This window comes from Chiloscyllium plagiosum, unplaced genomic scaffold, assembly GCF_037043375.1.
Source record: "Chiloscyllium plagiosum isolate Xiang-an unplaced genomic scaffold, Cpla_swu_hap1 HiC_scaffold_1, whole genome shotgun sequence".
In the NCBI taxonomy this organism is placed as follows: domain Eukaryota; kingdom Metazoa; phylum Chordata; class Chondrichthyes; order Orectolobiformes; family Hemiscylliidae; genus Chiloscyllium; species Chiloscyllium plagiosum.
Window position 1 is genome coordinate 95,722,801 of NW_028270139.1, and position 17,528 is coordinate 95,740,328.

At 42.8% G+C, this 17,528-nt stretch overlaps 1 protein-coding gene and 1 long non-coding RNA gene across 2 annotated transcripts in view; one reads left to right on the forward strand and one right to left on the reverse strand.

Annotated features, from left to right (window-relative positions):
* LOC122549171 (chondroitin sulfate proteoglycan 4) overlaps positions 1 to 17,528 on the forward strand; it is a 109,344-nt gene that overhangs the window by 44,753 nt on the left and 47,063 nt on the right. Inside the window, exons 4-6 of the mRNA XM_043688541.2 lie at positions 2,268 to 2,741; positions 3,007 to 3,183; positions 10,168 to 10,366. Of these exons, the coding sequence (XP_043544476.2) occupies positions 2,268 to 2,741; positions 3,007 to 3,183; positions 10,168 to 10,366 (850 nt within the window). The remainder of the gene's footprint in view (positions 1 to 2,267; positions 2,742 to 3,006; positions 3,184 to 10,167; positions 10,367 to 17,528) is intronic.
* LOC148152170 (uncharacterized) overlaps positions 14,819 to 17,528 on the reverse strand; it is a 96,223-nt gene continuing 93,513 nt past the window's right edge. Inside the window, exon 3 of the long non-coding RNA XR_015757710.1 lies at positions 14,819 to 15,738. This is a non-coding gene — a long non-coding RNA (uncharacterized LOC148152170). The remainder of the gene's footprint in view (positions 15,739 to 17,528) is intronic.

A 17,528-nucleotide genomic window follows, 5' to 3' on the forward strand; every position in this document is an offset into this window, starting at 1 on the left:
CATGCCCTTAAATGCCCCTATTTCCACATTTTAAATACTGAGTGAAGAGAGTATTTTAAATTCATTCATGGTGACCATCATTCATTGGGACATCTTTAGTTGCCCAGCCTGAACTACCCATGAGAAAGCAGCAGTGAGCTGCCCTCTGAAACCACTGCAGTCCCAATGGTGTAAGGCAATCAGCTGCTCAAATTGTCATTCTAGATCATGGCTAGTCACCTAGCTCAATGTCCTTTTCCTCTCTATTCCCATATCCCTTGATGTCATTAATGTCTAGAAAGTTATTAATCTCTATCTTGAACATACTCAGTGATCAAACTTCTACAGTCCTCTTGAGGTAGAGAATACCAAAAATCCTCCACCCTTTAGTGAAGAACTTTCTCCTCATCTGGGTCATAAATGGTGATTGCTTGACCATTCTGTAGGCCAACTCTCCCAGTTTTAGGACGAGTCCTCCTCTAAAAGGAAGGGGCATTTTAGTGAGTTAACAATGCTGCTATTGTCATTTCCAGTGCCTAGCTCAAATGGTCCACCTGGTCTCATGTTGTTTTGACTTTGTAGCAGATTTGATGCAATTAAATAGCTTGCTAGGCCATTTCAGAGGGTATATAAGAGTCAAGCACATTGCTGTGGGTCTGGAGTCGCGTGTAGATCAGATCAGGCAAGGGTGGTAAATTTATTTTCCTTGGATATGAATGTTTTACTGGTGACTCTCTCTGCTCTAGTTTTCTGCCTGTTACTTGTACCATGTCTAGCTTGCCTGTAAGAAACCTCAAAATTAAAGCTAACCATTCAGGCTCTCTAACAGCTCAGTATCTCGAAGCAGTGCTGCTGATTGGAAGCGTTGCTTATTTGGCCACACTGCAGCAAGGTATGTGTCACCGTTTGAAGATGTGGATTTTCTAAAGCTATCCTCAATACAAGTACAACCTCCAGTGGTGCTGGTTACTATTTTTTCCTGAAGTATTTTGCCTTTAGCAGCTGGCATTTGCTTTCATAATGACTGCACTGAAATTCTGAACCAAGTAACATGCAAATGTGCAAATTAGGATCAGGAGTAGGCCACTCAGTCTCTGAAGCCTCCTCCCCTCTCAATAAGATCATGACTGATCTGATTATTCCCCCTTCCTGCCTACCCCGATTAATCTTTCACTCCTTTGCTTTGCAAGAATCCATTCTTCCTCTATCTTTATCTGTAAAAATGTTGAAGTACCCAGCTCCAGTGCCTTCTGAGGAAGGGAGTTCCAAAGACTCACTACCCTACGTGAGAAAACACTACTGCTTATCTCTGTCCTAAGGTGACCCCTTAATTCTAAATATTAACCTGCTAGCTTTAGATTCCCCTCTTTACATCCATCTTGTCAAGACACCTCAGGATCTTTTATGTTCAAATTAAGTCACTTCTTACTCTTCTAGATTAGTGGTGGGGGTCTCCTGGCCAGAAAATAAGTCACAAATTCAGTGTAGCTTGATTTGACAATGCTTTAGATCCTACCTTGCATTATAAACAAGAAGGTTTTCACAGGATTAGAAACGATGGCTAACAGTTCTGCAAAAGACAGGCAACACATGGAAGAACAAACTTACACATTTTGTTTCTGACTTTTGTTCGCACAGTATCATTCAGATCCTCTCTCAACTGCAGTTTTGTGACATTTGATTTCACTGCTGAACTTGTAGAGGTCAATTTACAAGCTAAATTCCAAGCAAATGTCCGCTAACTTTCAGGTTTCTTTGCTTCCCATCTCATTAGTAGATTTAGAATGGAGTGCCTTGGGAGTACACAAGTTTACAGAACAGGAATCGCCAGTCATCTCATTATATTTGTGCCAGAAATTTGTTAGTTACCCAAAACTAATGCCATTGCTTTGCTCTTCCAAAAAAGTCTTTATTTCCTGTATGAAATAAAGAATTGTCTCTTCCTTAGCAACTCTGTAATAAAGAAATTTGCACTCCAACAATGCCTGAAATGTTACACTGTTTTCATTGTATCCTGAAACCAATTTAAAATCAACACACACTCAAAATTTACTCCTCAACTAAAGAAAATAGTCTTACTCCTGCTAGTATTTATGCAATGAAAATGCTGGCAAGTGAACTTGTTTGTAACTTTCTGTAATGGAGCTGAAAATTATGCAGGGGTGTTCAGAAATAATGTCAATAATTTTCCAGGGTGTAAAATTAAATCTGCAGTGGGTGGTAGTGAGTAACCTTTTGCAAATGCAGTTATGAGTGTTTTATTCAGTACGATCCCTTCTTTATTTCAGGTGATACATGAAGACAACGTGCCATTTGAAATAATTTACAAAGTCAAAATTGCACCAGCTTATGGCTATATTCGTCGCTTTGTTGAAGCCGAGGGATATTATCTTGGAACAGAAGATAAACCTGTTCTGTACTTCACACAACAAGATCTAAATGATGGCAGCATTCAATATGTGCAAATGAGTGCAAATCAGATAAAAGATAACTTTACTGTGGCTGTTACTAATGGGATAGTAGAGCTGCCTGGAATTTTAGTCCGAATTGACATCATTCCAAAATTGATCCCAGTGGAAGTGCATAACTTTACGATCAAGGAAGGTGCATCAAAGGCACTAACAGAGGACTTTATAAAAGTTGCAAGTCTGCACTTCAAAGAGCTTAATTTTGAATATTCAGTAACAGAAAAACCAAAACATGGACATATTGAAAACTCCCGTTTTCCTGGTGTCTCACTATTATCATTTACGAGACAACAGGTAACCTGAAAATATTTAAATTATTCTTATTCTGAAAAGCCAGTGGAGGGGTTCCTGTTGATTGAACTTTATTTTTCCCACAATCTTTGTAAACTGGTGATGCGTAAAATAAGACTGTCTTTATATAGTTCTCACTGACAATTGATCTCTGACTTGATAGGTGTAGATTTTATTTATTGTTCAGATGCATTGGACCGAGTAAAATTTTAAAGAATCTGTGAACGTTGATAATTTGTTTTTAAAAACATACCACTTCACCTTTTAGGTTGAATATGAATTTATTTACTATGTACATGATGACAGCGAGAGTCTCCAAGACAACTTCTCAATAATGATTAATGATACCCAACTGAGAAAAGAGAGTTTGACTCGAACAATTTTTGTTAATATTACATCAGTGAATGATGAACCCCCTGTTGTCATCACAAACAAAATATTCAAAGTAAGTTGATCATTTTTTGATATTGTAAGATGAATGTACACCCAAACACAGTAAATGAATACAAATAGAAAGGTAGATTTACTAACTGATCTCTTGAGATGTTGCTTTGCAGGATTAGAGATTATGTGATATTCCCAATATTTAACGTACAGGTAATAGTGAGAGCACAGAGGACTCAGCTGTTGTGCAAGTTCATGAGCTGGGAAGAACATAGAAATAACCTCATTGACCACAGAATTAGTGCAGTAGTGAACTGCAAGGAAAAATATATATTGGAGCTCCGAACAGAGTAACACAAGGCAAGGCTGATGCCTACTGAAAAAAAAATTGTAGGTCACAAGCCAAATTTAAGAGGCGATATGGGTAACAGAATTGGTAGACTTTGGCATTTTTCAGATTTTGAACTTTGCACATTTTCATTTTTGTTTTTTTTTTGTGTAAGGCTCCCCCAAAAAAGGTGATCAGCTGTGGTGAAATATGTTCTCTTCAATCTCATGATAACGCATTTATCGGAAAAGTTTGGTGAAAGGGTCATGATCTGAAACATTAATTCTCTTTCTGTCCACAGATGCAGCCAGACCTGCTGAGAATTTCTAGTGGTTTTTGTTTCTTTTTGCAGATTTCCAGCATCTGTAGTGTTTTGTTCCTGTATGTCACAATAATCTGTTTTGTGAGATCTTATGAGGCCCCATGCATTATAAGAACCATAGTTTTGTTCAGCATGTGTGTACCTCCTGTTGGGCTAGCTTAATGCATTACTGAATATGAATTCTGCAACGAAGAAGAAACTGGAATAACTACGGCTTGAGAGTTGTTTATTCAATCACAGTAATCCACATCTATTTATTAGAAACTGTGAGAAATAGAGTCATAGAAGCATTTGAAGCAGAACAAAATTTCTACCAATATTTATCAAATGAATAAAAGCATAAAAAGTAAAAGCACAAGTATATTGTGCATTGTAAGAATGGAACGAACTGTGTGTTCATCGCTGCAGCACAGGTCATTTTAAAAAAAAATCATTTGTGTTGTACCTTCTTATCATTTCACGCCAAAATGTTTCATTGCCAATGAATAACTTTTGATTTGTGGTGACTTTAGGCTAATACAAGCAGCCCATTTGTGCAAAGTAAGGCCCCACAAAATACAGCGTACACTGGAAATCTGAAATATGGAACACCAAAGTGCTGGAAATCAATACACAGAAACAAAGTTAGCATTTCATGTTGATAATTTTTCCTCTAAGCTGGTCTAATGAACAGCATTGAGATATTGATCCATTAGGCTAATTTTGGTGATGTTTGGCTGAGAAGCTTGAGAATTTTCTCAATTTGCTTTGGATGGTGCCATTGAATCTGGAATGTTTATCTGAACAAGTAACTGGACTTGAGTTTAATGCTGTGCCTTTAAGATACTTTCTCTGACAATTTATTTCTCCCGCATAAAATGTGGGATTCGGTTCAACGTTATAGTATTGAACTGTGGCTTGAACCCACAGATTTGTTACTGAACCAAGAATGCTTTCACTAAGCTAAACCCGGAATTTCTAAGACTTGAATAAACTTGTTAATGCTACACTAGGTAACCTGGATTTTGATACTATCAACATCTTGAATTTTGTTCCGAACAATTTTTAGAATCATAAAACAAACTAATAGCAAACTATCTTGGTAATTATGGGATGCAAGCTTGAAATTCCTATATACAGACTTTGTTTTTAATTTACATTATTATAGAGTGAGTGTGCAATTTAGCCGAGTTGACACCAGAGCACTGAACCTGGCACCCACTTTTTTTGTTGGGTGAAAGTAGAAACACCGGAGGGTTGACTATTGCAAATGTGATTCATGTAAGCAGATCCAGTTTTTGGGAGTAGAAAGTGTAAAATGTGACTTATGGGCTTGACCCTTTCAAAATCAGATCTAAATTTACCAAAGCATTTTTAGAGAAGTAAGATATCCTTTGGCTAGGCCCTTATCCTCTTTGGAGTAAGTTACCCTTTGGAAGAAATCAAGTGCCCTTTGGGAATGTTAAAAGTAAACATGAATGGTGAGGAAAAATAAATAAATTAATTGGAACTGTTAATCTGTCAAAGAACTTAAATTTGCTCCCTCTTAAATTGAAAACTTCCATAGTTTATTTTAAAATGTTCGCTATTTCACTCTCGGATTATAGGATTTGTGTTGCATGATTGATTTCACAATCCCGCATTATCACAGTGGGGTGCCTGTCAGTTTACAGTTTGATTCACACCTCCTGGTGGTTACAATTTTGGTGTGAGGGGTGACTATGAAAGGAGGAGTCTAAAAGTGTGGCACTGGAAAAGCACAATAGATCAGGCAGCATCCGCGGAACAGGAGAGTCAACGTTTCAGGCATCAGCCCTTCAAGAATTTGGAGGGCTAAGGGGGATGAGAAATAAGTGGGGGGTTAGGCTCTGGGTAGGTAGGTGGGAAGGCAATAGGTGGATGTAGGTGGGGGCTAATTGAGAGAGGTCAGTGGGGAGAGTGGAGCAGATAGGTGGGCAGGAAGATGGACAGGTCAAGAGGGCGGTGCCAAGTTGGAGGGTTGGATCTGGGATGAGATGGGGGGAGGGGAGATTTGGAAACTACTGAAGTCGATGTTGATGCCATGTGCTTGTAGGGTCCTAAGGCGGACTATGAAGCGTTCTTGTTCCTTTTCTATCAGGGTTTAATTCTTGAAGTGATCTAGATATAGTGTGTTGGTTTGACAGTGGATCTGACGCACATCAATACCTGCCCCTCTTGCCCTGCGATTGGAGAAATTAAACCATCCAGGATATTTTTTCCATTTCAAACTCTCTGCCCGAATCCAGCTTGTGGAATAAGGAATTTTCTCAACTCTCAAAATTCAGGCTCTGATCTAATTCAGAAAATTCACTTGGGAGAAGAATCCACTGTAATGTGTGTTAGTTGGTTCCATTACCACTTATAGGCATGGTGTGACTTGGGTTCTACATTCCTGTTATGTTAATTGGGATAGAGGATTCATTGCTGAAAATGTGTTGCTGGAAAAGCGCAGCAGGTCAGGCAGCATCCAAGGAACAGGAGAATCGACTTTTCGGGCATAAGCCCTTTTTCAGGAATGAGGAAAGTGTGTCCAGCAGGCTAAGATAAAAGGTAGGGAGGAGGGACTTGGGGGAGGGGCGTTGGAAATGCGATAGGTGGAAGGAGGTCAAGGTGAGGGTGATAGGCTGGAGTGGGGTGGGGGCGGAGAGGTCAGGAAGAAGATTGCAGGTTAGGAAAGCGGTGCTGAGTTCGAGGGATTTGACTGAGACAAGGTGGAGGGGAAATGAGGAAACTGGAGAAATCTGAGTTCATTCCTTGTGGTTGGAGGGTTCCTAGGCGGAAGATGAGGCACTCTTCCTCCAACCGTCGTGTTGCTATGGTCTGGCGATGGAGGAGTCCAAGGACCTGCATGCCCTTGGTGGAGTGGGAGGGGGAGTTGAAGTGTTGAGCCACGGGGTGGTTGGGTTGGTTGGTCCGGGTGTCCCAGAGGTGTTCTCTGAAACATTCCGCAAGTAGACAGCCTGTCTCCCCAATATAGAGGAGGCCACATCAGATGCAGCGGATACAATAGATGATGTGTGTGGAGGTGCAGGTGAATTTGTGGCGGATATGGAAGTATCCCTTGGGGCCTTGGAGGGAAGTAAGGGGGGGGGGCGGAGTGTGGGCGCAAGTTTTGCATTTCTTGCAGTTGCAGGGGAAGGTGCCGGGTGTGGAGGTTGGGTTGGTGGGGGGTGTGGACCTGACGAGGGAGTCACGGAGGGAGTGGTCTTTTCGCAACGCTGATAGGGGAGGGGAAGGAAATATATCCCTGGTGGTGGGGTCCATTTGTAGGTGGCGGAAATGACGGCGGATGATACGCTGCACATGGAGGTTGGTGGGGTGGTCGGTGAGGACCAGTGGGGTTCTGTCCTGGTGGCGGTTGGAGGGGCGGGGCTCAAGGGCAGAGGAGCGGGAAGTGGAAGAGATGCGGTGGAGGGCATCGTCGACCACGTCTGGGGGGAAATTGTGGTCTTTGAAGAAGGAGGCCATCTGGGTTGTACGGTTTTGGAACTGGTCCTCCTGGGAGCCGATGCGGCGGAGACAAAGGAATTGGGAGAATGGGATGGCGTTTTTACAGGGGGCAGGGTGGGAGGAGGTGTAGTCTAGGTAGCTGTGGGAGTCGGTCAGTTTATAGTAAATGTCCGTGTTGATTCGGTCGCCCGAGATAGAAATGGAAAGGTCTAGGAAGGAGTCTGAGATGGTCCAGGTGAATTTGAGGTCGGGGTGGAAGGAGTTGGTAAAGTGGATGAACAGTTCAACCTCCTCGTGGGAGCACAAGGCAGCGCCTATACAGTCATCGGTGTAGCAGAGGAAAAGGTGGGGGTGGGGCCAGTGTAGCTGCGGAAGATGGACTGTTCCACATACCCTACGAAGAGGCAGGCATAGCTGGGGCCCATGCGGGGGCCCATGACTATTCCTTTGGTTTGGAGGAAATGGGAGGATTGGAAAGAGAAGTCGTTCAGGGTGAGGACCAGTTCAGTCAGTCGAAGGAGGGTGTCAGTGGAAGGGTACTGGTTGGTACGGCGGGAAAGGAAGAAGCGGAGGGCTTTGAGTCCTTCGTGATGGGGTATGGAGGTGTACAGGGACTGGATGTCCATGGTGAAGATAAGGCTTTGGGGACCGGGGAAGCGGAAATCATGGAGGAGGTGGAGGGTGTGGGTGGTGTCCCGAACGTAGGTGGGGAGTTCTTGGACTAAGGGGGACAGGACCGTGTCGAGGTATGCAGAGATGAGTTTGGTGGGGCAGGAGCAGGCGGAGACAATGGGTCAGCCGGGGCAGTCAGGTTTGTGGATTTTGGGCAGGAGATAGAAACGGGCGGAGTGGGACTGTGGGACTGAGGTTGGAGGCGGTGGATGGGAGATCCCCTGAGGTGATGAGGTTATGGATGGTCTGGGAGATGATGGTTTGGTGGTGGGAGGTGGGGTCATGGTCAAGGGGGTAGTAGATGTCCGCGAGCTGGCGTTTAGCCTCAGCAGTGTAAAGGTTGGTGCGCTAAACTATTACCGTGCCTCCCTTGTCTGCTGGTTTGATAATGAGGTTGGGGTTGGAACAGAGGGAGTGGAGGGCTGCACGTTCCGAGGATGAGAGGTTGGAGGTTCCGCAGCTACACTGGCACCACCCCCCACCTTTTCCTCCGCTACACCGATGACTGTATCGGCGCTGCCTCGTGCTCCCACGAGGAGGTTGAACAGTTCATCCACTTTACCAACTCCTTCCACCCCGACCTCAAATTCAGTCTCCGACTCCTCCCTCCCCTTCCTAGACCTTTCCATTTCTATCTCGGGCGACCGAATCAACACGGACATTTACTATAAACCGACCGACTCCCACAGCTACCTAGACTACACCTCCTCCCACCCTATCCCCTGTAAGAACGTCATCCCATATTCCCAATTCTTTCATCTCCGCCGCATCTGCTCCCAGGAGGACCAGTTCCAAAACCGTACAACCCAGATGGCCTCCTTCTTCAAAGACCGCAATTTCCCCCCAGACGTGGTCGACTATGCCCTCCATCGCATCTCTTCCATTTCCCGCTTCTCCGCCCTTGAGTCCAGCCCCTCCAACCGCCACCAGGACAGAACCCCACTGGTCCTCACCTACCACCCCACCAACTTCCACATACAGCATATCATCCGCCGTCATTTCCGCCACCTCCAAACAGACCCCACCACCAGGGATATATTTCCCACCTCTCCCCTATCAGCGTTCCGAAAAGACCACTCCCTCCGGGACTCCCTCGTCAGGTCCACACCTCCCACCAACACAACCTCCACTCCCAGCACCTTCCCCTGCAACCGCAAGAAATGCAAAACTTGCACCCACACCTCCCCCCTTACTTCCCTCCAAGGCCCCAAGAGATACTTCCATATCTGCCACAAATTCACCTGCACCTCCACACACATCATCTATATGTGGCCTCCTCTATATAGGGGAGACAGGCCCGCCTACTTGCGGAACGTTTCAGAGAACACCTCTGGGGCACCCGGACCAACCAACCCAACCACTCCGTGGCTCAACACTTCAACTCCCCCTCCCACTCCACCAAGGATATGCAGGTCCTTGGACTCCTCCATCACCAGACCATAGCAACACGACGGTTGGAGGAAGAGCGCCTCAACTTCCGCCTAGGAACCCTCCAACCACAAGGGATGAACTCCGATTTCTCCATTTCCCCTCTCCCCCACCCCCCCCCCCCCCACCTTGTCTCAGTCAAATCCCTCGAACTCAGCACCGCCTTCCTAACCTGCAATCTTCTTCCTGACCTCTCCACCCCACCCCACTCCGGCCTATCACCCTCACCTTGACCTCCTTCCACCTATTGCATTTCCAACGCCCCTCCCCCAAGTCCCTCCTCCCTACCTTTTATCTTAGCCTGCTGGACACACTTTCCTCATTCCTGAAGAAGGGCTTATGCCCGAAACGTCGATTCTCCTGTTCCTTGGATGCTGCCTGACATGCTGCGCTTTTCCAGCAATACATTTTCAGCTCTGATCTCCAGCATCTGCAGTCCTCACTTTCTCCTCCATAGAGGATTCATTACATTGAACAACTGGAGTCCAAAAGGACAGAGATAACTCTTGTCTTTCAATTTTTGTCGTCTCTAAAATGTAATAGATTTCAGTTCATCATGATCATGCAACTAAAACAACTTCTCAAATAGGAAATGCAACTGACAAGTGATCGCACTGATTCAGTCATAATATAAACAGCCATGATTTATACTCTCAGGACAAAATGGAAGTCAAAAGCATCGTATCATTTTGAACATGAAGTTGTCTTGCTTGTGAGTGTAGTGTATGTGCTAAGCAATAATACTAACTTTCAGACTTTTCATGATATTAGGAAGCAGTTTTTATTTCTCAGTGCTGAATAGTTATACTTGCATGTAAATGACAATTGTTCTTTGTTTTATTTAGGTATGGGTAGGCTCAGTTACAGAGATATCAAAAAGTGACCTGAATGCAGAAGATAAAGACACTTCTCCAGAAGAATTAGTGTATTCTGTCACTCCTCCGAGCAATGGACACCTTGCTCTAAAGATTTCTCCTAACAAACGCATTCTCAACTTCACCCAAGACCATATAAATAAACAGCAACTTTTGTTTGTCCACAGTGGTAAGTCATCTTATTTGACTTTCCAGTTTGTTTTAGAAATGCTAATGGATTTAAAGTAGATCATTGTTCTAGAATTGAATGAAAAGATTCTTGATAATATTTTAGGTGTTTCATAAGTGCAGGACCTGATGTGAGGTACATATCTGGGAAGTTGAGACAACTTAGAATTTTCTGGCTATCTCAAATCGGATAAGACTATTTATTTGAAACAGGCTTGTCCAAAAGGGGGCCTACTGAAGGATTTAATGTGGTTTGTCAAGCCTTTGTACTAAATCCAGGGAGGTGTAATTGGAGGATCTAATAGGGAGATCGGCTGTCTCCCATATTTACTGTCAAGGCTGTAACTGGAGAGGGACAGTCTGTGATTGGAGCATGACCTGAACAACATAACTGCCTGGTGCCTGGAACTGACAGGACCTTCTGGACAATAGCGACTGGAGAAGGAAAATGACAGGCTGCTAAGGTACAGGCTGAGAGGGAGGCAAACTGTCACCTATGGGGTGTGGTGACAGTGGACAGGTATCTGTGAGATGGTGGGAGTGAGCCGGCATAGGAAAGGGGCATTGGGAGATACCAAAGCTACATGAGGAGAGGGAGAGCATGTTACAAGTAGGTCACAGAGAGGGGTGGTTTCAGCAACAGCCAGCCTGGGAGAGCTCGACTGGGTAGTAAAAGCGCATGTTGGTACTTTCATGGTATGGCTCTTCAGAGATACCACCCAGGGCCTGTGGAAGTGACTGGGAGAGGATGATGGTGGGGAAGGGAGGGGAGGTGGTTGTGTTGGCCAGGTGGATGTGTCACTGACTAGGGGATTGGACAAATGAGTGACTGCACTGAATGGAAGGGGGAATGACTAACTGGGCAGACAGCTAAGTGAGAGAGAAAAACAGCTAATTCTGTAAGTGGGAGAGGATGTGGAAGGAAAAGTGACTTACTGTTGGGGAGGGGTGTGAACAACTGGGTCCAGCAGGGCCCGGTGAACGAGTGGGAGAGAATTGGATGACAGCAGCCTTCCCCCTCAACCCCACTGCCCTGCCCCATCTTCTCCCACCTCAACCCTACCCCCTCGAAACAATGCAAGGCAGGGGGAGAGAGAGAGAGAGAGAGAGAGAGAGACCGAAAACCCTGGCTGAAATACAGTTAACCTGAGAATGTAACTTTTTTTAAAAAAGTTTCGTGATTTACACAAGAAAGAAGAAACTATCATGGTATTCCAATAGATGAAAGACTCAACAATGAAGGTATTTTTCGATGTATAATTTCAGTTACATCACTCTGTAAGCTTTTGGTATAAATTCTGTGCCTTACAATTGTGTCCTCTACAACTACCTGATGAAGGAGCGGTGCTCCGAAAGCTAGTGCTTCCAGTTAAACCTGTTGGACTATAACCTGGTGTCGTGTGATTTTTAACTTTGTAAACCCCAATTTCATGTGATTTCCACTGAGGGAAGCTGGGAGTGTGACCTACCAGAGGTGATTCCAGGTCAGTGTTGGTTAAATTCTTAACTCCTTCGCTCAACCCCAATCTCCACTCTGGTTGGTCCAGACTTGGGGAGCTTGTCTTTTCTTTCTAACCTCTGGCTCTTTTTTTGGACCAAAAACTCAGAACAGTGTTATTTGTTAGCAAATCCTATCTTTCTGGAAGTTGCTCACTGTCCCTGAGTGAAGGACAGTTTGAAATGTGCCCCCTACCCTCCCAGGTGAAAACGTATGACAACCCTGATCAAAAAGTTGCAAAGACCAGAAGGAATAATCGGTTTAAACTAGAAGGTGTGGTTCGTAAACATGCAGGACTGATTTGAGGAGTTAGGTAAATGGTTTGCATTTCGGTGTACAGAGGAACCTCAATCATCTGAAGGACACAGGTGGGGATTATTTCTTTCAGTTAATTGAATGCGTGATAACATAGTTAGCTACGTATCGGGACCTTGTGATCTTGTTTGGATCATCCGAAATTTGGTTAATTGAATGCCAGATAATCGAGGTTCTTCTGTAGTAGGTACAAGACTTGAATTTTCAGAAGACAACTGATCAATTGTAGCTAAAATGAACTCAACAATAGGAATCGGTACAATAGAGGCAAAAGTGAGGACTGCAGATGCTGGAAATCAGAGTTTAGATTAGGGTGGTGCTGGAAAAGCACAGCAGGTCAGGCAGCATCTAGGAAGCAGGAAAATCGACGTTTCAGGCAAGAGCCCTTCATCAGAAAAGATGCAATAGAGTCTGACCTGTGGAAGTAAAACCCACCTGTACTATAAATTGAACAGTCACAACACATGCTTCTACCACCAGATGGCATATGTTTACAGAGATTACTGGGTGACTGATTGCCTTTAGACAAAACCTAGACAAATAATTGAGGATTTGAATGTTAACGTTGTCAGGTGCGAGACAGGGAATGGCCAAAATGTATCCCACCCTCATTTCAGAAACCTTATATGGAGTAAGAATAGTAAATCATAGCTAGCTTAATTGGAGTAGTTTTTGTGTTTCAGTAGCTCTGTGTTCCAATGCCTCATCCAATTCTGAGGGACTTAAACCATTAGTTTCATACCTGGTTGACTAATGTTTACCTGTTAATGCTGAAGTACAGCCTTGAAATCTGTTAAGAGTCATGCATTTTTAATAACTCTGCTTTCAGAAAGAAAGCCTTTGTTCCATGGGTGTCCTCAGTCAACGGTTTTATTTGTATGTGAATGTGCCTATATGCATTAAAAAATGCTAAATGAAAGAAATTAGTAATTCATGATAAATAGTTGACTTCTATTTTACACTGGAGGATTGCACAGGAGCAGCAGTGTCTACAAGGTGCACTGTAGGAATTCACCAAAGCTCTTTACACGCCAACTTTCAACCTGACAAACATTTCCATCAAGAAGGACAAGGGCAGCAAATACATGGGAACACTACCATCTGCACATTGCCTTCCAAGCCTCCCACTCACCATCCTGACTTGTAACTGCATCATGGACTCTTCAGTGTAACTCAAAGTCCTGGAATTCCTTCCTTAATGATATTGTGGGTTTACCTACAGCATGTGAACTGCAGTGGTTCACTGCAGAAGGCTACTTACCACCACTTTCTCAAGGGCAACTAGGGATGGACAATAAATGATGGCCCAGCCAACGATGCTCACATTCCGTAAGTGAATAAATAAAAGATGGCAGGCTATGATGTTCCTATAGGTGAGTGCTAGGACTACTGCATCAATTGGTTCGATATAATGTATGTGGATATTGAATACAGCACAAAATTTCAAATGTTCTGGTACCAAACAAGGAGTCATGACAGAAGTGACCGTCGCTTGTATAACAATATATAGACAAATTAACAGAATGAACAGACAAGTGGAAATCAATATAGAATTGGAAGTGATTCCTTTTAGTCAAAAGAATATAACAGAAGAAATATGAGCAGGAGATGGCAATTCCTACCCTCCAAGTCTGCTCTGCCATTCAATGAGATGGTGGCCGATTGCCTGAGATCTCAACTACTCTTCAACCCCCTGATTTTTTTACAAATCATCTACTTCCTCTTTAAACACTTTCAGTAATCTAGCCTCAAAACTAGTATCATTACAGCCTTATCAATATGAAAGCAATTGTCTGTGTCTGTCTTAATATGGCAAAACAGATAATAAGGTCATAAGATGCATTTGTAGTACCCATCAGTAGGATACATTATTTTATATGTGACATTGAATTCAACATTTCATATGTAAATTCATGTTAACACAGTATGCTTTTCGCACTTTTCTTTGAGGTGTCTTAGGATACTTGCCCAAGTAGACATTTCAGCCTGGATCAGTAGATTTCCTTCTAAATCGCAAGGTTGTAAGTTTAAGAAACACTCCAGAACTTAATATAATTTAACCAGGCACTTGATCTGTGTTGAGGGATTTCTGCTTTGATGAAAGTGCTCTAATTGATATGAGACTTTACACTCAGGATAGTCTATTATGGCATTACCAGTACCTCGATAGTGCTGTCAAGAAAGGCACCAAGGGAGGCTGTGGACTTATTCAGGGATGAAATGGTAATTGGTGAGTATAAGTAATGGTGATAGGTTTAGGTAAAATGTGAGTAGTCAAAATACTCAAAAGGAAACGAAAGGCTTTAGCTGTGGCAATGAGTAATTTTAAGAAAAAATTAGAAACATTGGGGCTGGATGTGGAACAGAAGTTGTAATATGTAACCAAATCTCAGCAGGTCTGGCAGCATCTGTAAGGAGAGAAAAGAGCTGAAGTTTTGAGTCTAACTGACCCTTTGTCAAAGCTGGAGAGAAAAGGGCTGATGTTTCGGGTCTGACTGACCCTTTGTCAATCAGCCCTTTTCTCTCCAGCTTTGACAAAGGGTCAGTTAGACTCAAAGTAAGCTCGTTTCTCTCCTTACAGATGCTGCCAGACCTGCTGAGATTTTCCAGCATTTTCTCTTTTGGTTTCAGATTCCAGCATCCCCCAGTAATTTGCTTTTATTCAAATATATGCACATGTACATATACAGGTAGTTCTGGGATAACGCACATTTCAGCAGCACAATTGGGTTATAAAGTCATTAAAGAATTAGGGAGCAGTATTTTGGAGAATGCTTACCTCCATCAGCAATAGCGCGATTCCTGCGGGGATAGGTTTGTGTGCTTCATTCTGTACGCCAAAACTTTTGTGCCGATCTGCACATGCACAGTATCTGAGCAATTCTGAGCATGTGTGGTGTCAACACCGGTCTTCGTGCCATTCTGCACATGCGCCAATGTGCATGCCGAAACCTCTGCAGTGTTCAGCATATGTGCTGGTGTTGCCATTCTAGGCATGCGCTGGTGTCCGACCGTGTGCGATATCAGTGCCAGAGTCTCTGTGCCATTCTGCACGTGTGCTGACAGAGCAGCTTTTTGTGAGGGGTACTGTACAGAACAGCTTTTTACATTTTTTAAAATGTACTGTGTTAAATATACTTTTGTTAATAAATATGATTTCAAGCTATGCTATACTTAGCTATACTTTTGGGTGATTTTTGAGCGATCATGAGTGGGTTTTTTTTATTGCCCCTTTTCCCATAAGTCCCATTGTTTCTATTAAGCAGGGTTTAGCTAGAATGCAACTACGATATTATAGAACTAACCTGTCGTTATGAACAAGTTGGGAAATGACATGCTCAGTTGAGGCACGTACCCTTCTCCGAGGAGCCTTGAATTTGCAGTAACTTTGACTTTTGACTTTTAATATTTAATTAAACAATTAGCAGCCCCCACAGATGCAGAACTTCACTGGACCAAAAAGCCCATGAAAATCTAAAAGACACTATAAATCAAGACTTGTAAATTCACTGGACGTATTCCATTCTGGAAGGAGATGAATGACTTAAATAGCTTTCAACCTGTTGAAAATAAAGGAAGGGATTTTATTTTGTTATAATGGCAGAATCAATTCAAAGACTTTAAAAGAACATGCAAATAAACCAACCGAGTAACCAGGAAAAAGTGAGGTAGTGGAAATTGCAGGGGGAGGAAAGAGTGCAAACCTTTCGATGCAAATCTGAAATGAAACTGAACTCTGTGGGTTGTGTTAGTCCTGCAATGGGAAACTTCTAATGAGCATCACTAGGAGGGAGCATTTTAACTGAGTGCAACAGGTGGGTCAGTTTAGGGCTGGGGTACCACACACCAAGTCATTGTCATCAGCATTAGGCCTAACGCCTGAGTCTCATTGAAATCTCAGGCAGGCTTTCCAAAATGGGCCAAGACCTAGCTGGCCAGTGACCACATGCTTAGGTTTGTGTGACTCTCCAACAGGAAGATAAGTGATGAGGAGGGGATCTTAGCACACTCTCTCAAATGGAAAATTGTGGAGGATCCTGGGATTAAAAACCAAGACTCCTACCTTTCTGGGTCTCATGAGGAAAGTTTAACCTTTTTGAGATCTCTTCAACCTAAAATCACAGCCACGCCCAATGAGTCAGACGTGCTCAGTTCACCTAATAGAATCACGGTTGGTATGTAAGTATGTAACTCCTATCTGATTTAGGTGGACATTACTCTTCTGAAATGTTAAAATCCTGCTGGAGCAAGTAAGTGAGCCACTCAGTCATAAATACCCTCTCAGCCCCAAAATTACACTTTTTTTTGTCAGAACTACCTTATGATGCTGATTCTATAACTGAAATGTTAATGTGTCTCCCTTCTCTGAACACCAACAGACACTTCCCACATACCTGACAAACAAGTAAATAACCACTAAAATCAAAGTTACATACATTAATGTTCAAACAAAAGGGCAAAAAAATACCCAGGAGGAAGGTAAACTATTGTTCCTGAAGCTCTGTTATAGGTCAGACTTAGAGAGGTCAGAAAGAGTTACTTGGCATGCTGCAGAGAGGTAAATTCATTGGCAAACAAATTAAAAGATGTTTGAAGATTAAAAAGCAATTAACTAATCTGTATTTGATCTCTGCATGTAGAGATAAGGACACAATTAATATAATATCCTAGATTTAAGGAGGTATGTGTAGATTTGGGACATTGAACAGAAGTGAATGAGCAGGTTTTGCACCTCATACACATTTTCTATTTCTGTTTCAGATGCCTAAATGTGTGCAGTGTTTTTTATTCTTAATTTGATAATTTAATTTTTTAATTACTTTCTATTGGATTGTTTTGATTAACACACCTCCAGTTGTATTTCCAACTACTAATTGGAGGGATTACTATTTTACAAATATTTGTCCTGTTAATTTAAATGTACAAACTGGAAGATATCAAAGCCGTGATAATTTTCCACAAAATATTTCCCATTGCATTTCTAGCAAGAAACAGTTGCTTGCTATTGGGCAGGTCAAGTTTTTAAATGTCCTGCAATTTGGCTGAAAATGTTGTTAGCTTTGTTTTGGAGGAAGAAGAACAGTTTGTAAAAAGAATTAGGTAACTCAAATGTTCTTTATTGTGGTGTAAATACAACTGAAATGAAATAATCCTATTTCCCTATTTTAATTATTATAATAGCCTACAGTGAATTCATTCCAAATCTTGAGTAATTAGACTCTGTTACAATTCATTAGAATGTTTCTTTTGACCTGTGACTGCTGCAAATAAGCATTTTGCTTTTTAATTAGGGGAAACCCTGATCCTAAATAGAATAGATGACACATTTATGAGTATCTGTGGGAGATGA